The sequence below is a fragment of the Channa argus genome, chromosome 3 (genome assembly GCF_033026475.1).
Source record: "Channa argus isolate prfri chromosome 3, Channa argus male v1.0, whole genome shotgun sequence".
Classification (NCBI taxonomy): Eukaryota; Metazoa; Chordata; class Actinopteri; order Anabantiformes; family Channidae; genus Channa; species Channa argus.
In genome coordinates, this window is record NC_090199.1 from 20,623,026 (window position 1) to 20,648,905 (window position 25,880).

Genomic DNA, 25,880 nt, shown 5'->3' on the forward strand with positions numbered 1-25,880 from the left:
ATCTTGTGACAAGAGCTCATATTCATATAAACATTAAAATAGCTGTTTAAAGAACAAGGAGTAGGAAATAAACAGCATCTTAAAAGAGAAATTTTAAAAACTATGTAATCAATAAAAGTAAACACCAAAAGATAAATGGTGTGAGGGCACTTAGCTTTATTAACATCTAAAATTGTCACTGAGCAGTAAAACAACTGTGTGTTGGAGAGGTTTAAAATCTGTCATATAAATTGTAGAGTTGCAAATGACTCACCTTTCATTTGTATACAGTGTTCGATTCTGCAGGTGTAGTTTTCCCTTCACATGCTGATCCCAGTCCTAAACAAACACACACGTACACACACACAAACACAAACACACACAAACCATGCAAACCAAAACAGCTTAAACCCACTGGATGCTCACCGCTTGCTTTCCCTTGGAGGCTCTTACATACAGTACCCCTTATATAAGCTCAGAGGTGGGAGCAGCTCTTTTGCTCAAAATGAGCATAAGAGCACATTTTGAATTGGTTAGTTAGTGGCTGCTTCTTAAATCAAAACACTGAACTATATTATATCAACTATTCACAGGCTGAAATGCAAAGTTAGTCAACTTATGTGATGACAATCTTAAGCGTTTTGAAAATCTAATGAACCTCACATGAATTCATAAAAATTCATATAGATTGACTGCTTAAAGTAACATAATGCAGAATTTATTCCACTATTACCTTGAAAATGGGCTCTAAACTTGTTTTAATGTGGAGAGGTGTTGTCTAAGGCATTTGTGACCCAGACATCTCTAACAGTACTTGCAGCAGTGCAGAGATATTGCTTTTTAAGAGTGTTTCAATAAGGCTTGCCCAGAGCACAGAAGAGCAGGGGGAACCAGGGAGAGGGACGACTGGAACAAGCATAGAAGAGCAGAAAGAAGAAGAGTTGGGGTGAGTGTAGCAGAACAGTGAGAGAATGGCCTGAGCAAACTGTAGTGGATTGACTTTAAGTCCTTTCTACCACTAGCTTAATTCTCCAAGTTGTCATACTGAAGATTTAATTCTCTGGGTTTTGTTTTTATTTGAAAGGGGGCTGACAATTGTTGCACTTGTTGTCAATAATTGTGTTGAGTTTCTATGTATAATTTCCGAAAGAAGCATGCATTTATATTTTGACTAATTAATTCACTTACCTTGAGGTTGTAGACCTTCTTGTCACAGATACTACACTGGTGTGGCAGTTGAGTGGGTGTGACAGCATGGTAATCATTGACTTGATAAGGCTGAAGTGTCCTGGTACCTGAAGATTTTGTTTCCTCACGTCCATGCAGGGGCGGGTAGCCCACAAATCCCAGAGTGCCACTTGACCCAAAAGATGAAACCCCACTACTAGGATTGAACTTGGATTCAGGGGTTGGCTCCTCTGGGTTATACAGTTCCGTTCTGGAATGGATTGGCTGCCCAGCCGCTGTCCACAAAGTAGAAGCATTGGAAACCATATCCACTTTTCCAGAGTGATTCAAGCTAACTGGGCTCTTCCATTGCTCATTATGGCCTGTGGAGTTACAACCACTGATGTTCTGCTCATTGGCACTGAAAACATGTTGATGCCCCTGCATATCCTGCCCATAGGAATCCCTCTGAAAACCAACATTATTTTTTGCTTGCGTGTTAATCACTTTGTACTTTTCAGCAGTACTAGCTGAGGATCCTCTAACTAAGTTATATTGAAGACGCCTGTCAGTATCACAAGGGTATGATGACCCTGACTTTTTACTATACTCTCCACCTTGTTGGCTCACTGTGTCACCTCCACCAGGATGGTTCAGTCTTACATTCCCTGGGTTTTGGTTGAATCCCGCACCCACTACGGCCCCCAAAGCTGAATTCGAAGCGGGAAAACCTAGAACTCCTGTGGGGAACGCTCCTTGTGGATTTCCAACTATAGTTGAAGTCTGTAGCTGATTAAACAGGGGATGGGACATGGTGACATTGGAAAGTACCTGGTTGAGAACACTGGCGGCATTGGCTGTATTGCCACCCTGAGCCAGTTTAAGGCGATGAAGGGTTAGCTGGGCCTGGAGCTGAGCAAGCTGGAGGCTGGCTGGGGTCAGGAGAAGCTGTTGGTTTTGCTGCTGAGGCCCCACCTGCGCGCTTCCTGCCAATGGGCCACTCACCTGGTGACTTTTCTTATCGGTGCTCTCCACAGAACCTGCAATGATGCTGTAAGGGAAAAAAACATTTTAAAGCATCTTGGTTTAAAATGTTCTGAAATGACAAATTCACTTGGGCTGCCAAATGTCACACAGTAACTGAGAAATGAACATTTCTGTCAATAGGCAATGACATACAAAGCCAAATCAAAGAACAAAAGGTGACAAAATTGAACTGCTCTGTCCAATTGAACTGCTGTGTGCGGTTCATCTTTTTTTGGGCAAACAAGTGGTACTTCAAGACAGCCTAAAGACAAAAGTTGACAAGCATTTGAATGTGCGTTTTCACGAGAGAAAGAGAAAGTGGAAGAGCTGGGACAGCATATACTGTACAGTGCATTCAAAACATTTCCAGACACCCTTCACTTTTTTAAATGATGTTATGTTGCTGCCTAATACTGCAGATGTTCAAATTCATTATTTTCTCATTAATCTACACTTAATACCCTACTAGGACAAAGTGAAAACAGAATGTTAGAAATGTTTGCAAATGTATGAAAAAGAACCTGGTGTGTAATAATAAATAAATCAATATACAAAATGTACAACTTTCCAGTTAAATCAGCTAACTTTATTTATCCTAAAACTAGAAGTGACTTTTGTTCAGCACCTAACAGCTTTTTCATTGTTGTTTAAAATGCTTGTTAGAAGGTATAATATCCTCATACTCACACAACTATGTTCCTTACAGGGCTTTCACGCATACAGCAGCTGTCCATTCATTGCCAATAGAAAGCCAGCTGTGCTGCTGAGTACCACCTACTGTGCACCTCAGATTCAACAGGAGACCAGCTGCCAACAGGAGGAAGCTGAAGCAAGCGGAGCTTTATGCAAATACTCGGTGATTTGGTTCAGCTACAGCTGGGTGAGAATCAATCTCTAGCATTTTAACTCAAGCAGAAACCAAGGAGAAGCAATTATAAACTAAAACAGAAAAAGATGATCTTTGTGGTTTTTCAATGACATGTGTTGACAAACACAACAGGGCTTGACATTAAGCTTTTCAACCAGTTGCCCTTCAGGCATATAGCTGAGATGTTTTACTTGAAAGTCAAACTTACTTGTCCAAATTAGAGATGGTAAATGGTAAATTGCCATTTATTCTTTACAATTTTGATTCCCATTCACCCAATCACACACCTATGACGGTGGCTGCCTTGCAAGGTGTTCAACTGAAAGCAACCACGAAAGCAACTTAGGCTTCGGTGCCTCACCAAGGACATGTAGCCAGGACCGGGGATTGAACCATTGACCCTGTGGTCCTTGGACGACTGCCTTAGCAACTGAACTACAGCGGCCCGAAATTAGAAAACGTAAGCAAATTAAAAATGACATTAAAACAGGGGTTTGGACAGTTATTTTGCTTGTCTTAATATATAACATACATAACATAAATACATATTACCAAATGAAAAATATGTTCATTTGGTAATAACATATAATCTCTACTTTTCAAAATTATTATTTCAAAATAATAATAAATTGGGGCAACTGCAGCTCAGCTGGCAGAAGGGCGTCATAAAAGGGTCATAAAAAAAGCATCAAGTGTTAACTGTTGTAAGGGTTTTAGTTTTGAATCAATTATGAAGTTTGTCCTCAGATGTGAGTGTTTGTTTTAAAAATTTAAATGTTGTGTTTGTATTTTTTGTTAATTGAGATGGCAAAAATTCTATGGTGTTATAGTAAAGCATATATAATGTACTGATCACAGGTCATGATCAAACCAGAGATGAGCAGCAGAAAATTAAAGGTTGATTAAATGTGTATCTACTACAAAAATATAACATTTGTAGTCTGAATTTACACGTTATATTTAAAAACTAATTGATCCAAATACTGAAGTGCCTGATTCACAAACAATATATTTTTCAGCTTAAAACTTGGCATTACATTGGTGAGGGTAGGGGCTTTGAATAATGCATTAAAAGATAAATACAATATTAAGATCAAACACACTGCTCACAGCTCTACGGTGAAGTAAGATTTTAACCAATTTAAGTAGTTACAAAAATAGGAAATCAATATGTGGCAGTCGGTGTTGATATTGTAGTAGAGTGACACCAAACAAATCGATGTTTGGGGAAATACTGCAGACCATCACAATTATTTTTGGTTTGATTGACTGTGATGGAAAATCAAGTATTATTAAATGATGATTACATTTAATCCTTAGCATTTTACCTAGTTAAAATAGCAACTTGTACTCAGTGTACTTTTGAGGAATGTTTAAAAAATTGTATGTTGTTCCAACTTTGTCTCATATATATGTTTTGTCTTGAAGTGTTGGCAGAACTGCTTCAAGGTCAGTTATTGTCTAACAGCAGACCATCCCACACTGTCTCTGACACAGAGTCACTCCATGCTCATACGTGCTTATCAAAGAGCTGAAAAGGGAAAAGGTTTTCATAAAAGGAGAAAGGGGCTGGGGGCAGTAGGGTGGAGAATGTTCTGCCCAGACAGAAGGTTATAAAAGTAATGTGTGATGGATGAAGTTTAGAACTGCATAGGATGGAGAATTGAAACTCTGTCGAGATAATAAAACCCTAAAAGACGTCCTGGATGTTGAAGCTTCTTTACTAATTACACTTGAAGTGTCTAAGACCAGATATTGTCATTTTTGCCATGACATTGACACATTCCACTTACCTGAACATAAAGTTTCTTGCCCTGGGCAAGCAGGCAAGTTTTAATTTCAAGCCCTTCAAGATATGTAATGTAAGTTATCAGTATCATGTTGAGGCAGTTTACTACCCGACGTGAATGAATTGTAAATTTAAAAAGAAGAAAAGGCAAAACACGTGATTCGTAAGCTAGTAGGACATACTGCATTTATGAATGCACCATTACAGTTTGCTTTAGCAAACAAGGCCAGAGTGATAAACTAGCAGATGGCCAGCACAGGCAAACAATGTATACCTCATACCTAAGGCATCGAGCAAACCCTGAAACTCTGATAAATAGATAAAATCAGTATTAAAACTCTTCTTCCAGGTATTGCCAAACTAGAGTCTTTCCTCTCTTTCATCACCAGTTAATTTTTTTCAAGGCTAATTTAATTCACTGTACCTCTTAGCTAGTGTTCTTACTCACGCAGCTGCTCAAAATGCTGCCACAAAACTATGATTCTAGTGTCTGCAAATCAAAACAGATGCCTGAAAGACTGAGGCTTTCTTTATTCAGTCAGCATGATCATCATGATCATAAGAGCATCTTTCATTTAACTTTTTAATTTTATAGTTTATGACACTGCCACTTGACAACCATCCATCATACACCTGAATTCACAACAATTAACAACCCCTGAGTTGGAAAATTAAAGTTAATTTGGTTTTCCATTTTAATTACTAAATAATTTTGTATTCTGACCTAATGTTAAAACATGAATTGCTAGGTTTCAATTTACAATTTCAGATTACATCTGTCACTAAACTACACAATGTAGGTTTGATGCACTGGGAGCCGGGGTGCTCTAATGTTAAGACATTTTTAAGGATTTGCTGGACTAATTACAACGTACAAACGTTTTAGCTGAATTCATTTTATTGTAATGGCTAAAAAATTTTGAAAACAAAATTTCATTATTTATTTATTTCACAGTTGCCTCAATAAATTGATACATGAAACCCTAGTAACAGATTTGGTGAAAACCTAGTGTGGTTTGATAAAATAACCAATCAACCGACCTCATTGAAGTTAAAATATACTACAAAAAAACAAAGAACAAGAATATGATAAACATTTTAGATCAATAATTCATTTGCTACATTTTCACACTGTTTAGTGTAGTTTTACAAAATAGTTTAGTGCTGTTTTATAAAAGTCTTTTAAAAGTTTTATTATTATTGAATTATTAGAACATAACTTAAACTACTGGTACACATATATACCGTGAGTTAAAGAAAATATGAGTATATTTGCGAGGTTAGTTTTTTTATATTTTTGACGCCTATAACAGCAAAGAGTTACCACAGACCTCTACTCGTCTAAGATCACATACCACAGTCTAAGGAGCTGCACATGTAGTTAACATACTAGGCTTATTTTGGACAATTTTGCTGTTGATTGTGCACATCCAGAGTGAACAAGCATGCTGATGGAGAGATAAACTTACACCATTCCAACTTATGAGTCAAAGCTATAAATACTAGAGTTGTCCACGGACATCCTGACACAGTTTCCTTAATAGACTAATAAGGACTTTGGCAGTTGGCACAGTGGATAGACACTTCTGACCAATCTCGTGATGACAATAGTTATGAAATAAACTTCAAACAGGCGTAGAAGAGAAGAGTTTATAAAAGTAATGCTGGTGTTTTTAAAGTAAGCGTTTATTAATAGAGAAAAGCTTTAACTATAAGTACCCTTAGAAAATACTGGAGAAGATGGCTAAATATGTGTAATACATTGCATTGTTTTAATAATATAGCAACACTATAGTAGATAATGTTCAAGTACAAACCCGATTCCAAAAAAGTTGGCACACTGTACAAATTGTGAATAAAAAAGGAATGCAATAATTTACAAATCTCATAAACTTATTTTTTATTCACAATAGAATATAGATAACATATCAAATGTTGAAAATGAGAAATTTTGAAATGCCTTTCCAAATATTGGCTCATTTTGGATTTCATGAGAGCTACACAACAAAAAGTTGGGACAGGTAGCAATAAGAGGCCGGAAAAGTTAAATGTGCTTTATACTTTTTGGAAAACTAAATGATTCCAATGATTCTACATGTGTTTAATCCCTGCTTTTGGGGAGAGAGCAGGGTAGCAAAGTGTTGATTGTATGTCTTTAAACCTTGGAATAAAAAATGTATTTTTTCTTTTGAAATGCCAACACTAACATTTTTCTTGTTGATTAAAAAAACTTAAATTCACCATCAATTGCTAATTGCTAACACTGAATGCACCAAATCGAGGCTGCTGTACAATTTTGCAGTTTAATAATAAACTTGCTACAGAAATGTTTTAAGCCAAGAAAACAATTATTTTAATGTATTAAATAATATACACAGCATAACAGCAAAATTGGTTTTCTGTAAAGAAGGCTCTTCTGTGTCTTCAGGGGGTTCACAGAACTACAAGTCTTTAAATTAGTTGCAAAAAGTAACAAATATTTAATTCACCAAACCTCTAAGCTGAAGCAGAATGACTGGAATGAGGTCTATTTAAGTGTGCAAGTTCTTGTTATTTTCAGTTCCACTGCAACCATGTAATGTTGCTTCTCACAGAGTAAACTGTGATAAAATAAAAAAATAATTGGAAGACAACATTTACATTTCCTAAGAAGATTTTCGGCTGTGATGTTTTGACCACTAGTCTTTTTTTTCATGTGTTAATGGACTGTACCTTTGACAGCCAAAAAAAGCCACAGTCACAGTCAAAGCTATGGCATAGTGGAGCGTCTGCACCACCAAACTCAGTATTAGCTCAGTCTTAAGAATAGCTTCATGTGGTCCAGTAATAATTCATGCAAGAAAACAAATTTGCATACCTTAATGTACTTTATTTAATTTTACAATTCATAAGAAAATTAAGTGTACAAATCCTAGTTTTCTAATAAATCTATAACATAAAAATTAGTGAAAAGATTGTTGTGTGTGTGTGTATGTGTGTGTGTATTTCGTATATGGACCTTTTAACTAATGCGTAAAGTTTATCTATCTAATTTGTATTTGAGTTGAGAGTACTATAATTTTACAGCTCACCTTACTGTAACGTCTAGCTCATAAGGCGCAGAAGTCAAATTATTTACGTAGTATTTTTAAAAAGAACACCTAAAGTTATGTCTGTTTCAATCAAGAACATACATTCCCCTGCCTATATTATAAATTTAACCTATAAGTGTTACCAATGGATGTAATGACATTTAAATTTAAGGGTAGTTACATGGGATTTTGAAACTACTGTATATAAAAAAAACTTTTTCTGCTTAGCCCCATTTTATCTGACCCCCCATCCATCTAATTTCTACTGCCAATTCTGCCTGTCCAGACTTTTTTTCTATTTTAATCTAGTAAAAGAACAAATCATATATTATAGTTAACCACTGTGATACTAAAAATGACTTTTTAACTCCTGTCGGCCACTTATTATTCAGTGCCAACCCTAATGTTAGGCATTAAAAGCATGACTATAAAATGTGATAGGCCTACTGTTTAACGGGGACCCTGCTAAACACATTCCTTATTTTAATGCTCAACATTTTATCCCACGGCAATATACTGTAATGATGTTTTCAAATTCACTAAATGTTTAAATAAACAAACAATAAACAGCTATCAGCTTTTCAAATTATGCTTTCCACCACATGGTGATCAACCCTAACCATGAACGTTCACTGTCTCTCTGTATGTATTTCTACAAATGTGCCTATAGTGGCCTAATAACACAATATAGGTTATAACACTTTTATCAACTAACTAACTAACTATCACTAACTGCAATATTTCTCAGGACAGTTTTGAAAAAAAGACACATTCACACAGTTTGAGACAGCATTGTAGCCATAACAAAATGCCACATGGGTCAATCAGTCAACAGGGCTTATTGGAGGAAATAACAAATTAGAGGACGTCTGCTATGTCCAATGAAGGATCCAGGGAAATTTACTACACCGTCCAAACACACTACACAACTACACAGACAACTATGAATTCGGCCTGTGTGCAGCTCTACAACATAGTACAACTGGCTAGACATTCCATCACTTACCTTACACTAGAACAGGCTTGCACTAAAACGCACACCTGGTGGTATAAAAAGAAAGACAAACCTTGAAAAGACAGCAGAAATCCAAGTTACACCTATTACAAATTACAGTCCGCACTCCTTGTTCATATTCCGACCTCTGCCCACCAGCGAATATGGAAATACTGTATGTCTTGACTCGCTAACATGAGGGTAAGATGAGTAATGCTGGCACATTTACCCTAACATTACATCCCTGCTAGTAGCCTATACCCTATGTGAGTGACACTGCTTCCCCGTGTAAACCGGGCAGGCAGAAGAGACGCAAGTGATGAAAAGTCACAAGTGGTCAGCATGTGTGTCTGTGTGTGGATGGGGGTAGACAAACAAAAGGGAAAGAAAGCATTTACGTAGCAGGTCTTTGGGCAATGTTGTGCAATCCTGAAGCCGCTGCTTCCACGATCTGACCCATGTAAACTTGGAGTAAGCAGACAGGCTCACAATAGTAGAAAAAAGCAAAATGTCTGATTAGCATTGACCTGCTACCAACATCTTTAGTAGTAATATTTGTTGGATATTAAATTTAATATTTCATCACTCCTCTTGAAACTGCATGTGGCATAATCTTTAAAGAAAACTAAACAATATACACCCACATGTACGGTTCAGTCCATTTAGATTGTAAGCTAGATGTTTTATGGACTCTTTCCTGTGTGTACCTTGTGTTTGACACAGAGCAAAATATAAAATAAAGTGCGCAACCATCTTAATAACGGTAAGGTTAGGGCATTGTAAAATAAATCTACATAAAAACAAACTATTTACATTAAAGTTACAGTAAAACTGTTGATTCTAAACAAATAACCAAACATAACCGAAAAATTGAAAATCCTCCAACAAGTAAAAAATTATATGTCTTGAAAGCTGAAACTCTAAAATTGTTAATAATAAAAAATAGAGCATAATATTGTCACAATTAAAGTTTTTGGTACAAACACAAAGGCCAGAGAAAAAAATTGTTACGACTTAGCTGTGAATGTTACATTACTGACTGAAAGAAACACAATGCAATCGGACAAAATGGCAACTTTATTTTTCTGTGTGCAAATGTAATGCTTTGCGTGCTGTATTTTTTTTTTTTTTTATCGTTATAAAAAGTTTTTTTTTCTTTTTATGTGTTAAAGAGAATACATAAGGCATGTTTGAGTGACCAATAATTGTCTATTTAGTAAAATACAATTAAATAAATACATTTGTGTAAATTTGGAATTTCTATTTCATATACAGTGCCCATTATAATCTTGAGTATTTACTTTTATGATTTATTTTTACAATCTATAACTCATCAACTGATGATAACAATATCAAGGAAATGTTAAATACACCTTTCATTTCTTTATATATTTAAATATATATATATTTTCACATCATATGGATTATTTAGCTTTAGATTTTTGGCAGTATACAACCATTTAGCTTCCAGGCAGGAATCACAGATTTGACATGACATATTTAAAATCGCTGGCATCACACCCAAAATGCAAAGAGATAACAAGTTGCTTTCAAACCTTTGCAGATACTATTTCCTAAACACTAATAAATATACTGTATGATGATAAAAAAATATGACTTCATTATATTAATTCATAAGTCACATTATATTACCACTACATTTCTAAAACTGAGATCAATTAATAGGCTATTGTATATCAAAATACAATTTAAACTAGACTTGCAGCATCCAAGCACCTGAACAAACACAAAAGATCTGTAGTTACTTGAAAAAATAATATATTTGTATTAATGCCAGTTATCTAACAGATGGCAGCATCTGACCACAAAGTAAAACATTTCTACTGGGAAGCTGGAGGAACTCTTTGGGCCTTGACAATTTCATTTTTCTAAAAACAAGGCCGTTTGGTGACTTGGTATAAAACTTAAATCTATTTATGATTGTTATAGTAATTTATAAAATTGTTGTATTGTTTAGACGATGTAATTACATGATCAGTTATACCATGTGTTACTGTAACACTGTCACACTGAAATGGGTCTGACCTATACCACAAGATGCAACTCAATATAGGGATGATTTAGACATAACGCTTTTTAAATAAGTGACTTTAACTTGGTGAGTCATTAAACAAAATGAATTTGCATTTATTATAGGGCCCCCTTTTGTGTACTGTGTCACATTTTGAGAGGACATTTAATTTGTGTGGGTCTGCCTTCCCTAGATTTTCATGTTTGCAACACGTAGATTTTGTCTGCAGCAGCGCTTGTTTTTTTAAATTGCTAATTTTATACTTTTACTATGAAGCTGCAGAAATTATTGATAATCAAGGGAAGGACAGAAAGTTACACAGACACAGAAAATCACATACATACAAACACACACATGCACACAGCCAAGGTGTCGGATGAAACCCTGGACCACTAGGTGGTGCTAGATGTTACATAACTGGCCCCAGCAGGTGTGATAGCCTGCCAAGTGAAGGCACTGTACTCATTTTGATTAGCTGGGTCTATCTAGTCAAGAGAATGGGAGTCAAAATGTTTATTTTTGCAATTGTTTACATACTTTGACTCATAATTAATGCCACTGTGCTCGAGAAATAAATTTTCTAATATTTCCAATATTTACAGTCATATAGAACAAATGCTTATGGCAGATACTTGAGTGCATTGTAAGAAGAGGTGGTCCTAATGTTTTGGTCCCCTCATTCTATTTAAAAAAAGATGGGCAAATGTTAGAAGTATCTCTTCTTATAATGCACTCGATTACGACTCCACGCCCCATTATGACCTCAATAATAAAAAGAGACTGGAGTTATCACCTTTCTGACAGTTTCGCATTAAAAACTGAAAAGTGATAACACTGCAAAAGTGGAATTCATGGCAAAGCTGCTGTATTGGATTGCATTACATTGTACAGGTAAACCTATTAAAGTGGCCAGTGAATGTACATGGACAAGTATACACAGAAACATACATGAACTTTTCATTTTCAAGATTACAACATGCAACACTTATTCTTCCCAAGATGGCATAAACAGTTAGTGACATTCCAAATCCTTAATTTAACTTTTAAGCAAATCAGACACATAGCTGGGTCCTGCATAGTCAACACACCAACCCCATCATCCTTGAGGCTGTTGCATGGGGTGAGGGATGAATGAGGACGCAGGGTCAGCTTGCCTTCCTCTACATTTGGCAAAGTTGCAAGGGAGTGGCTCCTGATTTATTGCACTCTAGCACTGGGTGAGTTGTCTTGGCCACACAGACATGGGGTTTGGCTCCTTGCGACCCCCTTAAGGCCGGACAGTTAAGCATCACTTTGATTCGTGACACGTTTCTCTAATGATGCTTGTAAAAACATCAGATTTATCCTGGGTATCAGTCACAGGATTTTATGAAGTGATATTAAAAGCGTAAACTAAAGTTTGTGAGGTAAAACAACAACAACAAGCACATGTACCTCATCTTGTTCATTCACTGTCAAATACATCTAAGTTCATGTGGAACATTAAAGCAATAATATCCAACCTAACCTAGCGCTATCATGAAACTCCAAATCAATCCAGTGGGCTCCACCCAACCCCACCTCTCCCTACATAGCTATGCTGTGCTATGCTCTCTCACACTTCTTCCAGTGCTTTAAGTAATTTTTATAAAAATGACAATAAATGAGAATACTTTAAAACCTACTAATCAAGCAGAAATAATTGACATTCTCTAATTAGTTAAAGGGATGACCTTCATTTAAAAGCTTTTAAAAGCAAATATTTCTGGCCAAATGCTGGCCACTACTCAAGACGTGCAACTAAATCCTAAGAGGCCTATGCAGGAGATACATCTTTTGCCCTTCTCACATACACATCATAAGGAATCTTATGATACGACAGCCGCCTATCAGTTGTGAAACTTTAAGAACATACAAACAAATATGTTCCCGAACAGGAAAATTGCAATAAGACTTCAAAGTTTTCCTGACATGGTATTTACTAAGAATTAAAATAATACTGGAAGTTTGAAAATAACCGTTTATAGGTTTCTTGCCAAGAACAAAATGTGCTCACCGTGCAATTTTCAAAAGTAAACCAGTGACGTAGATGAGCTTTTAAATGTAAACCATAAATTCCAACACCACCATTTTTTTTGACAGATTATCAACACTTGGCCCTCTTGTCTGACCTATCAGGTGTTCTTTGGTCAGTTTTCATGTAGGCGTGCTGACAAGAGCTAAGAAAAGCCCTCTGGTTACCTGGGATCTGCTGACATGGAGTGTCAAACTGGGTGCTGAGTGCCAGGGGCCACGTGACAGCTTGCTTCCAGATTGACATCAGAGCTGCATCTGGTTTTTCAAATTTGCTCACAGCAAAAAGAAGGATGATGACCCTGCAGGCCGCAGGAAAAGTCTAAACTTACAGCAGTTATAGCTCTGCATAGCTCCCCGTAGCTAGGGAAATACATAAGAGAGAATTACAGGAAAGTGTGGGCCCAAATCAGGTAAAAAAGAAGATATTAATTAATTTATCCATAGCAAGTTTAATTTGGAAGAGAACAATTTTTGTAAGGTAGGAATTCAAGCAGATAAAGTGTCACAAAATTTAGAGGTGAAGTCATACGGGCAGTGGGGGAGGATTGTGCTGCTTTTGACAACTGAGCTTGACCAGCCATTTTTCCTGCTGCTCTGAAATAGTTATTTATAGCAGCTGCCTGGGCGTAGACAGTAACTTTCTCTTGCTGGCGGCTTCTGTGCTGTCCGCTGACATTAAACGTCTATAACTTTTTGTTTTGAAATTCTGCAGTTCTAAATATAAACATTAATTTTAACCATTACATTTTCATGCCCATTATTCATGAGTAGCTCCAGCGTACAGTAAGGATTATCTAATCATCTGGAGTCTTCCGTGATACTGGTTAGCAACATTGGAGCTATATTGGTGTACAAGGTGACGTAACAATGATTTCAACAACTCCTCCTTCAGTCCCCTACATTCTTCCTTTCTACATCCTTCCTTCCCATTCTCTCTTCATTATGAGCTCACCCTACTCTCCTCCATTTCTGTCCAAAGCAAGCACTTTTTTTACCATCTGTCTGTGCTGCTGTTTAAAAACTAGGACAGATTGGGATTCTACCAGATCTGTTTAGTTTACAGTAAACAGACAAACACTTGTAATGAAGGTCAACTTCATTCGTCTGTCTTTTGACTCACACCTAGCAATTCCTTTTTAACATTAAGCATGAGCTTGAAAATGACCAAGACAAGCATGCACAGGGTTCATTATATTACTATATCCAAACCAAAATGGAGAAAAAAAGCAAAAAAAAAAAATGTAAACAAAATAAGAGCATGGTGGATAATTATTTTAAATTACTTAAAATATACCAAACGATTTTTTATATAAGGGTTGAACAATTTAATTATGTGAAGCTAAAGGTAAAAAAAATAAAGACCATGTATCTATATTTTAAGTATGCTGTGTTCAGTTTCAGTAGATTATTGAGGACAGGCTAAAGAAAAATAGTGAGTTTTACTGAACTTCAATTTTGGAAATGAAAGATTGGACTATCCGTATTATTTTTACTTGTTCTTTGCTAGCAACATTCAGAGAAAGATAAGTGCAGCATCTGTTACTGGGTCTCCTAAATACATTAAATATCTGAAACAAAAGCCACTAAAAGTTCGATACTGTTTGAGAGTTTAAGTTTGGCTTTCCCAGAGTAGATAAAACATAGCTACTGCTAATTTATTAATAGACATTTGGTTCTGCTACAATCTTTTATTAATTAAAACAATTACTTCTAGTAAGTTGAAAAGTTGAAATATACTATCATGCTATAACATTCGTTCAATGAAAACAGTTTATTTCACACAGTATTTTACACAGTGTGGTGCACACCATACAAGCCATATTAGTCAAAATGTTTATCCTGGGTAACTGCTGGCATCACATACAGCTCCAATAGCTATTACAATATATTAATCCAAGAAATGAAAAGTAATGAGTTCAATAGGATTTTAGACATGTCAGATCTAAAGAAAATAACATAGTTTGCATCTTATTATATGCCAATTCAGTCGTATATGATAAAACCTAACCCTAACAAAATAATAATGCACCTTTAGCAATTACAAATGTTCCTTAAACATCAAAGGTAATAAAAATGGTCAAGGACTGTAAAAAATTGTTTTAGTAAAATACTGAAAATTATATCAGAGCAAAAGTTTGCATTAACGTCAATTTCTGATGAAGGAACATTTGAACTAGCTCAATGTCCTTTAAATATTATGTTGATGATTGTGTGTTTAATTTAATAGCTAGGAGCCATCAAGGTCAGAAAAACTAAAGTATTAGCAGACAATCTTATCTAGAAAGGTTTAAATGTTCAGTTTACAGCCTAAAAGGGGGAGCTAGCAAATCCACACACCACAGGTGGGCAGGAAAGTTACTGCACTTCTGTCTTCACACCGAGTCACTGACAGCTGTGTCTGATTTGTTCCAGAAACACACTTGAAAGAATGAATGTGGTTTCATCTGCACTCGCTCACTCTACAGGTGTTATTGGTGCTAAACTAACTTAATATAGGAATACAGAAAATGTGGAATAGTGAGAACAGTTAAGTGTGGAGTCATTTAAGTGGAGTACTTCTAAGGTTAATTGACAGGAAACTCTTTGGCGTGGGTTTAGAGCTGGGGGTAACAAACCAGGTCCTCTCCCTCATAAACACTGGGTATTTTTGGTTCCTCTTTAGCAGGATTGATTTGTAATCCTTTTGTAACTTTCATCCATGACAAAAGTGCATTCCTTTTGCTTTGTTTGGGTATGCGTCTCTTTTCACCTGCGTGCATCTGTTTTCACCCTCTTTGCCTATGCACTTACCTTCTAAGTACCCAGTAAACAGTCAGCATACAAAAGTAGAGCTTTCAGTTTTTGAGTTTGGAAAACATTTATCCATGACTGGCATTACATCATTTAATATTATGGTGCAGTGAGTCTGGCAAAGTGCCATGGGTTTTGATTACAGGGAAGATAATACAAAGTGGGCTTGGTGACAGACTGAGTAGTTCTCACTGGTGGCAATGTGGTCTCATGAGAGTCACTCTTCCTATTGCTATCCTGCTCAACCCATTTAAACCTAATCCAAGAATGTAAAGTTGTTCCAAAAGGTTCTGTGGGTTCTACTGGTGTAAAATCGGTGGCTAAAGTGTGAAATAGCTTAATAGAAGAGTGGTTAATTTAATGTGTAACTGTAGCTACAGTGTTTGTGTAAAATAGAGTTCCTTTTGCCCTTTACATGACCCAGGAGAGAATACTGCCCCAGCAACTCAGACAACATCATCCACAATTTACCAACGGGAACAGCAAGAGCTGCAGCTCCTTTCAAGCTTGCTAATTATTCTTCATGCTGGCTTTTGGTTGCCAGTTTTTGTTTTTATCAGCGCTCTAAAAGAGATGCTACAACAGAGTTACAAGTCATCCATAGCTCACAAAATTTGTATGTGAACATCAGCGCACATTCTCAGAAAATAACTTTTAGCTCAAATCATTGTTTGCGTGCATGTGCTGGAGTAGTTAAAAAAAAAAAAACACTTTTCACATGTTGATGCTTTATGAGTAGTCTGTATGTAAGTTATTCTTCATTAAAACGAACAGAAAAAACACAGATACTGCCCTTATTCTATCCACCATGGCACAGTAGCAACAACCTTCACTGATCTTGATGCAAGATGCAAGGTGATTTTTTTCTCAACTGTCAACAACAATACACAAAGTCAAGAATCCTATTCAGCTGTTTCCGCTGTTGGCAGAGGTTGGTAACATGATTAAGACTCAGCACAAAATGGTGCAGACACATTGTTTTCTATTACTACGGCTGGAAATTCCACATACGAGTTCTGTTTCATAAAGTTAAATGTTACCACAAATCAAAGAAACAATGAATACTACTGTACTATTTTCTACTTTTTCGTCGTCTACTGGTCCTATTCTAAAGGGCTTCCGTTTTCTTGTACACCCTTTGTCTGAAAGATCTTAGGTTTTGAGATACCACTAAGATCATTTAAGGTGTTTTTCCAAAGTTCAGAACTTTTCAAAAGATTTAACATTCTGTTAAACATTTTAGTTTTTTGCAGTTAGGGATGTTTTTAGAAACTTGAGCCAAAAGTCAAATGTCAGACTAAAGATTCTCACACTGCACCGATCCCAAACTAAAGATCCTCACCTCCCGATGTCCCAATTCAATAATCACTAACACTCTAGCTCTGCTTATTTATATAACCAATAGATTTTAAATTGAAATCACAAAGATGGTGTATAATAAAGACTGGCAGTTTCTATACTATCATGATGTTTAACGAGCCTTTCCTACCTTTTCCAAATAAAGCAGAAAATATTTTGTATATAGAACAACAGAGAATATTATTAAAAGTAACATAGGTTCATCATACTTGTAATCAGTAGTGCTTCTAAGCTGCACATGACAAGTACTTTTGACTCAACCACTACAAATTATTTATAGAAAGGATAAAGAATTACAGCACGATGAATCAGTATTGGCAGACCCATGTTACATTCAGTACAGACAGAGTCTCTGAATGAAAGACAGTAAAGCTGAGAACTGTGCAGAAAATTTAGAAATGTGTCTTTGCGCATCTGCCACAGATGTAGAGAATTTTTGTTTTTTTTACAGTATTTTTTAGCCAAAGGCCAAAAGCCTGATGTCTCATGTGAGCCCAGATGCTACAGTCTCTCCTGGCTTCAGCTGTTGGTGCCGGCCTAACAGAGCAGAATATAGTGACTGGGGGATTTTAATTATTTGGGGGCTTTATGTGTCACCTAAGCCCCACTCAGACAATAATGACATTACATGGGAAGGCAGGTGCTAAAATATTCCTTACAAAAACCAAAAGATGGCTATTACCAAAAGATAAAACAAAAACCTTCCCCAGGCACATAAGAGCTAAAAGAGAGACAAAGATACTGGGTGATGGCTTGCAAGGCCTGTTGTGGGACATAATAAATAGCTCTATAGGACACATACCTGCCATAGCCATGGCTGCCCCCACCTCAAAAGAGCCCTCTGTTGAATAGGTACCCTGTCATTGTGTGTCCCTTCTCTTCCTCATACATTGGCACCCCCTGCCTTCTCAAGCTCCTCAATATACACTCACTTTATTAGGTACACCTGTACAATCTAATGCAAGCTAATTCAACAGCTCTGCCATGAATTCTACTTTTACAATTTTATAATTTCTCAGTTTTTAAGTTGAAACTGTCAGAAAGATGATAATTCTACTCTGTGGAAAGTAGCAGTGGAGTGATACCAGAGGGTTCTAATGTTTTGGCTACCTCATTCATTTTAAATAGGGTTGCAGACATAGAATTATAGACAAAAATGTAAAACAGTATCTGACTCACTTGTGACTCAAGGGAACAAATGTGGGGATTAATTGCACTCAATTGAAGTGAAGTGCACACCTACATATTCTAATGTATGTATGGTGCCTAATCAAAAAAGAAAGCATTTACTGTACATACTAAACCAACTCAACTCTAACGCATCTCTCAAGAAGACCTTAAGACTTAGTGATGATCTGCCCTTTGTAATTAAGGTTAATGATACAGAATTTACAGATTTTTTTTTTCATTTGGATGTAATACTAAAATCTTCACACCTGCCCCAAAATAAATCTTCTATGAATATGAGAATTCAGACACCCCACTCTCCTACTGTTACACTTCAGAAGGCAACATGCATTCAGTACATTCTCCAAACTCATAGCTAAGACAGTTCATTGAATGAGGTGATAGGCTGTCACACTTTGAAGCAGTCCATGAGTTGAATTTACGAGAGTCCATTTTGGAAAGTTATAAAAATGTCAGTATCAGCTTTTCCACTCTGTCTGACGTGTCAGACAAAAACTGAGATTGGGTGAAATAATATTTAAGACAAAAATCAGAGTAAAAGAGTGCAACAAGGTAAATGTTGAAAAACTTTAGTTTAAAACTTTAATCTACTACTGAGTAGATTTTAAGTACGGAAAACTAAAGACGCAAAACTTTGATGAATTTCAGTCAAAAAACCTTCTTTAGTTTTAATCAGCTTCTTCTTATGCCTGATTAATGGCACAAAGATGAGCTGGAGGTTTTAGTTTTGAACAGACTGAATCTTGTCTTTATGGAAGAGCTGAGGTATACTGTACGTTCGTGGGTTCCAGAAGTAGAGACAAAAATGCAGAGCTCAATAAGAATAACTTTCTGTCCGAACTGCCATGTGTCATATATCTAAACCAGAGTTGCACAAACGTCTATTACAAGGTTAGCGTCTCTAGCTATGCTTAAAAAAAGACACATATTATAACCTGAGTAGCAACAGCAGAATCTGTAGATATCTAACTGTTTGAGCTGTTGTTCCTTACTTTATATTGTATTAGGTTTTCATAGCATAACTGTTGTTGTTCATGGTTATGATTTTTTGGTCTATTGTTACAAATCCCCATCTGAAAGGAGGTTTGATTTTATCTAGCACTGATCACTGAGTTTGTTAATACAAAATAACATTTAGCGATGCCATGATATTGGCTAAATTATAGGCTCCTCAAATCAACAAACTGCATTTTTTTAGGAAAACTCAGTATGTGAAATATTACTTAAATATATATATTATATATTACTTGTTAAATATAAGTCCAAATACATTTTACGTAGATGATTAGCAACCAAAAACAGATTTTTTTATATGGGTATTAATTAAGTATTCTTAGTTTCTGTGTGTTAAATTTATTTACATTTACTAAATATATACCGATCAGGGATAACATTTTGACCACCTGCGCTATTTCATGCACTCCAATACAGTGGCTTTGTTTTTTTCCTAAATTCTGCTTTTACAAGGTTATAATTTTCCAGTTTTTTAGGTTCAAACTCTCAGGAAGGTGATAATTTGGTATTTAAGGTGATAAGAATGTGTTTATTATTGAGGTCAAAGTGGGCACTGAAGTCATACCAGAGGGCATTTTAAGAAGATATGGTTCAAATTTTGAATGCAGGTTGGCATGTATGTATGTATAGTGCCTCACTGTACACACTAAACCAACTCATCTTTAACGCATCTCTCAAGAAGACCTTAAGTGACAGATCTGCCCTTTGTAATTACGATTAATGATACAGAGTTTACAGATTTACATAAATGAATTCAAATTCAAACCATTGGCCTGGCTTTTATATTCTGTACAAATCCTTATTTGTTTATGTAAAAGTGAACTGTCAGGAATTTACAGAGTTACTTTCTGGCCATGGGATTACTGTCACTGACATGCACAATTTGATGCACACAATCACAATCCAGATATAAGACACAACTGGATGCATCTGCTAAAACAACATGAAGATTTAAAAAATGTCTTTGCCATTTACATTAATTGCTGATTAATTAATCTACAATTGTAGGTTAATTCATTGTCACTTTAAGTCATATTTAAGATTCTTCCAAGAGAGACTGGACTTTTTTCTGGAAAAAGAAAGAAACGCTTGTCTTTTGACATAGAGGTCAATTGTAGATCAGCACAGCTGCACAGCTTTTAAAAATTCTATTTTTCAAAATGTTATTCTACAGTTTCAATATCTTTATAAAATATGGAACAATTTCAGGTCTGCCTATTAATAGATGAAAGCCTACAGGACCACATCATATCTGCCTGTATAAACGTACAAACGTATGCAGAATATGACATTATATGCGAGAAAACTACTGATTACAAATTTCATTTAATTTAAAAAACTGCAAAACATAAAACAATTTATACAATAATTCAAAAATAAAAAGTATACAAATACACACACACACACACACACACACACGAACACGTGAAAATACTTATAAACTTAACCACACTTATAGTACTATGCACACACATAAAAACTTAAGACCTCTAATATTTTCCACGTAGCAGTAAACCTCAGCTTTATTTGCACAGCCCTTTACAATCTTTTAAATGTTTATAGTTTCTACTAAGAACTAAAAAAGTAGTGAGATCAAATTAGCTGCAGAGATTGCAAATTTTATAAAAGTTAACTCTTAAGTTTATTCCCAAAAATGTAGCTTTACCTTTTAGTCTAAAAGTAAACGTAGTTGTTTCATCATCTGTCTGAAAAATATTTAATATTTAAACATGTAATATGGACACAAGGTACCGCTATTTAGAAACATGTATTGTACTGTAACATTCTACATAGTGTGTATGTCTCTCTTGATAAGCACCACCAATCTTTCCAAACCAATAACAGGTAAAGGTCAGCACTAAAGAATGACATTACAGATGCACAGTAATGTGCAGCTGAACACATAACAGTTTCTATAAGATCACAAGCACCAGCTGTGATAAGCCATAAAAAAAATCACACATTTTTATTTCACTCATAATTTTATATTGTGCCAAGCAGTCCCAGAAATAAACCCTAAAACTGTAACGATTTCAGGGTTAACTGGTGTATCCCACTCCAAGTTGTATCCAAATCTCATTGGTAAATATAAACAGATGAAAATATTTTACGATGCACTTTAGACTGAAATATGTTTTAATGCTGATACATTGTATCATGACATGCAAGCCTCTTTAACTCTGTCCACTCCCATTGTCATAGCAGGGCCAACGCCACAGATAGTTGGCTAAGTCTACCAACTCAACACCTGTAAACCATTTGCTTTTCCCAGTAGGATATTATACTCTGCTGGAGGACAGAAATTTGGTGATGAGTTTAATAATCAATTCTGACATCACAAGGTATTTGCACTTTACAGAGTTTTGTAAGGTGTAATAACAGGAGGAATTAAGCCAAATGGCAAATAAAAGGCACATATCCCCCATATTTTCAACAATATGCAGATACAGACACTAAAATGAAATAAAATCCCTTTGCACATTGGGGATGTGTATCAAGCTGATGTTAACTTGGGATAACTCAGTGTTTTGGGAGCGGTTTCTAAGAACACGTTATAGTATTATATTAATTTGAAACTTCGTTAAAAGAGACATACAATAGAGCATTCAAACTCAATGATGGCACAGTTAGAAGAACAACCATCCAAAATAACAAACTGAGAGCTGTGGGAGAGCTGCACTGTGAGCTTCTGTTTTAGTGTCCTTTGACATTTGGGATTTTTTTCATTAATGTGAGTTTTATGTACTTGTGACTAGAATTTCATTTGCACAGTTATGAAACATGGGATATTCTTCTCACTTCATCACGTTGTAAGATTTTGGCTGATGGGTATTAAATATGCTAATTTAATGATCTAATTACAACATAGACCAACACTTGACCACACATGTCACCACAAAAGTGGACGCCAACATGGCCATCGTAACGATGACACCTCAAAGGTCCCTGCCCAGTGCCACACAACTGTCAGCCATTTAACATTAAGATTAGACACAGCTGGTGCCACGTGTCAACACAGCAATGAACACATCCTTAAAGTGGTGTTGGAGGAGGGGGGCAGTATCGAGACTGTTGGAGCTGACACAATAAATATGCTATTCCTGCAATAAATAGAGAGGCAAATCTTCTCACACATAAGTGAGACCAGGGCACAACTAATATACTGCTGAATAAGAGACACAATCGAGTGCCTGTATTTGATGTTTATATAACAAAAATAATTTTCATGTCATGTTAAATCAGAAAGCTTTACTATAGTAATACGAAATACTTTCCTTTCCTTTTTGTACAACCATCTAACCAGTATAAATCAATAATACAATAATAAAAACATGCCTCTTTTTCTGGAAATAAAGAATTTAATTCTCACAGCACTTATTTTACATTGCCATTCAAAATAATAAATTCATGAAGGTCACATTTTTGAAAATAAGTGCAAATACATAAAAAAAGTTATAGCAAAATATTATCTAAAGAATGTATTATTAAAGCTGCTTCAAAGCAAAGGGCACCTTTTACTACTTTTACTTTACTACTACGTTACCTTTCTTTAGTCAGCTTCACACATTAGTGCACTAATGAACGGCTGCAGAGACTGCAGTAACTCGTGAAATTGGCTTGGACAACTTTCCCTTGCGTGACAGAGTGATATAGGGCCAGCAGGTGACAAAGAGGAGTAAGAACAGGAAAGTGAAATAGTAAAAAAAGGAGAGAAGGGATTAATGCTAATCTGTGAATGGTAAAACATAACATGTTAAGCATGTTTATAATAAACTCTTTCATTACAAATGGATTGAAGCTTAATTCATCACAGAACACGCAAAGCAAACGGAAAACCATCCTCGCCCGTAACTTTAGTCATCTGGATTTTTAAGCCCCAAAATAAAAAGCTACATTATTATGGCATTAGACTAACTTGTAATATCAAAGTGAATGTTTTAGGTTTTTTTACCTCAACGCCACAGTTTCCATTGCTTGTTTTCCACAGTTACTAAGTGGCTCAAGAAGTCAACAAAATAGATGGTACCACAACAGCCAATGCACTGAACCCACTAGTAGTCTGTGCAAATAACTAGCTTAACTCAAAAGAGAGGACTCTGACCCAAACAAAAGAAACAACAGGGTTCTTGTTATTTATGGAAAATGTTTAACTTAAATACCCAATTTTAAATGAGTATGTCTTGCTTTATTCGTTAAAATTATGGAATTACATAAACAGTGACATACTATGAAGAAATTGTTCCCTCCAACTCCAACCCTTAAATTTTTAGAGTGGTGTTATCGTTCGTGTGTTTTAATAGTTATTTGTGTTCATATGTTTTTGTAATTGTCTTACTACAACACTCTCACTTGTTGAAGTAGTGGAGGGGGTCTCTTAATGTAGCCTCTTCCAAACTTTAAATAAAAGTAATGAACAATTATAATCCATTACAAAGCTCTGAGATCCTTTGCATGAAGTCCAGCAGCATCTATTTATTCTAAAATTTCAATGACCCTTTAAGTAACAATCAAGAATCATAAATTCTTACAACCCAGTACATGTTACTATAGGTACTGAACAGATTCTAAAGCTGATTTTTGGGAAAAGAACAGGTTTAATTTGACTATTCTGTACATGGTGATTATTTTCAACATAAAGAAATCAGTTACTAATGTAACAGTGAAGTGCTATATATCTACAATACGCAGAAATGCACAACAATAAATGTGAAATGATCATTTTTAAGAGACGAAATAGCCTATGGTTAACAGAAAGTCTTAGAAAACCCTTAGAAAACTGCACTTTTTTGTTGGTTTGTAGTTTAGCAGTAAGACATGTCCATGTTTTAAAACCTCATGTAATAATGGGACACTACTATGTAACAAAGCTGACATACAGAATATAGGGCACTAAGATGATTTCATGGCAAACAGCGTGTCTTAAATGACTTTGCCAGATGGCCATTTTTCTTACATTCATTATGGAGAATCAAATTATGATTATCAAGAAAATGAAGAAAATAATTCTTTCCAGACAAGCCATGTTCAATGAATTAAGTGATTAAGTGATAAAGTATATAAAGAAAAATATATAGTTATTTTATATAATTGTATAACAATTCCTGGGCTTATCTAAGATGACATAAAAAGTTTTATGTTAAAAAATATACTCATGAAAAAAGATGTAAATGTTAAGACAGACAGCATAGCAGCAAGTAGTTCAGTTAACTATATTTAAGATGAAAGAGCATTTGATGGATAAGATAGATAAGAATTAAATGCATGCCCATAATATTTTTGCATTTATGCCTTTATAAAGTTGCAATTATATTTGTCTTACATTACACTTTAAAAGTAGAATTTGCAACCTTTACTCAATTCTCAATTTTATCTGTCACTCAAGATTAGTGATAAAATAGCAAAGGACAGATATCTAATAATAAATTCTAGGCAACTATCTGTATCTTATATTTTAAACACAGACACACACACACATATATGTATATATATATATATATATATATATATATATATATGTGTGTGTTTGTGTGTGTGTGTGTGTGTGTGTGTGTGTGTGTGTGTGTGTGTGTGTGTATATATATAAATTAGTTAACATCATTTATCATTGTCCATAATCATTATGTCTTGCTTCTTTTTTTTTTTTGACTAGAATCAAAAATTCACTTAATAAGAAATAGGCAAATACTTTTGAGACACATTGTCAAAAACATGACCTTAGATGCAGACCAGACCAAAAGAGACTTTATGAGGGCACACATTCCTGGAATTCATCTTCCAGGAATTATTTCCACCAAGTTTTGGAAATTAGAATGTATACATGAATATAATCACTACAAAGCCAGTTATACAGATATGTGACCAACAGACATGTGTCTTTACTGTTTATACATTTGATCTTGTGGTTGACTTAATTTCATCTTACCTTACCCCGTCACCCATTGTCTCAGGTGGATATCCGGTACTTTGTCCTTTTCCCAGCATTTCTGCATGGTCTTTCCTGACACTATGAATGCTACTTGTCCGATCCCAGAATTGCTGCATGGCAAAACCACGTCCCTAGTACCACCTGCAGCGTTAACACCTTAACCTCCCTCAAAAATGACAACCCCAGTCCAAAGTGAGCTAATCCTGATGAGGCAACTTTCTAGTCTCCTCTCTTTTTCTTCTTCCCTTACTGCATGGACAGTTGACTGAAACGCCAGCAGGCGGGAAGTGACTGAGTGAGTATTTCAGCAGGGGCTCTTCCACTCAGCTACTCCTGATCGACAGCAACAAAGGCAGCAAAGCCCCTTTTAGCCACTACTCTCCAACTCACTTTAACTATAAACTATGCTATATACACTTCAAAACTTTTCTTCACTTCCCCTCTTCTCTCCAGTGTCAAAAGCCTCTTCAAAGGGAAACAGGAGGCTGACTGAGTGAAGTTTATGAGGAAATAACAGAAGAGGTGGGTCCAGGGGACTAAAGAAGGGGGGTGAGCTGAAAAGGACCAACTGGGAGTCCCTGCCCAGTCCAGCTCCCCACAGCACAACAACAGGGGCAAGAAC

General features: G+C 35.7%; 1 protein-coding gene across 4 annotated transcripts in view; it reads right to left on the bottom strand.

Annotated features, from left to right (window-relative positions):
• rbm20 (RNA binding motif protein 20) overlaps nt 1-25,755 on the bottom strand; it is a 39,557-nt gene extending 13,802 nt beyond the window's left edge. Inside the window, exons 1-3 of one of the 4 annotated variants that reach the window (XM_067497738.1) lie at nt 25,256-25,755; nt 1,168-2,197; nt 254-318 (exon numbers count right to left, since the gene is read on the bottom strand). In XM_067497738.1, coding sequence (XP_067353839.1) covers nt 254-318; nt 1,168-2,197; nt 25,256-25,374 — 1,214 coding nt within the window. In that variant the 5' untranslated portion in view covers nt 25,375-25,755. Of the gene's footprint in view, nt 1-253; nt 319-1,167; nt 2,198-8,967; nt 9,160-25,255 lie in introns of those variants that run through there. The other 3 variants (XM_067497739.1, XM_067497737.1, XM_067497740.1) reach the window with 3 other exon arrangements.
• Nucleotides 25,756-25,880: the final 125 nt, after the last annotated feature.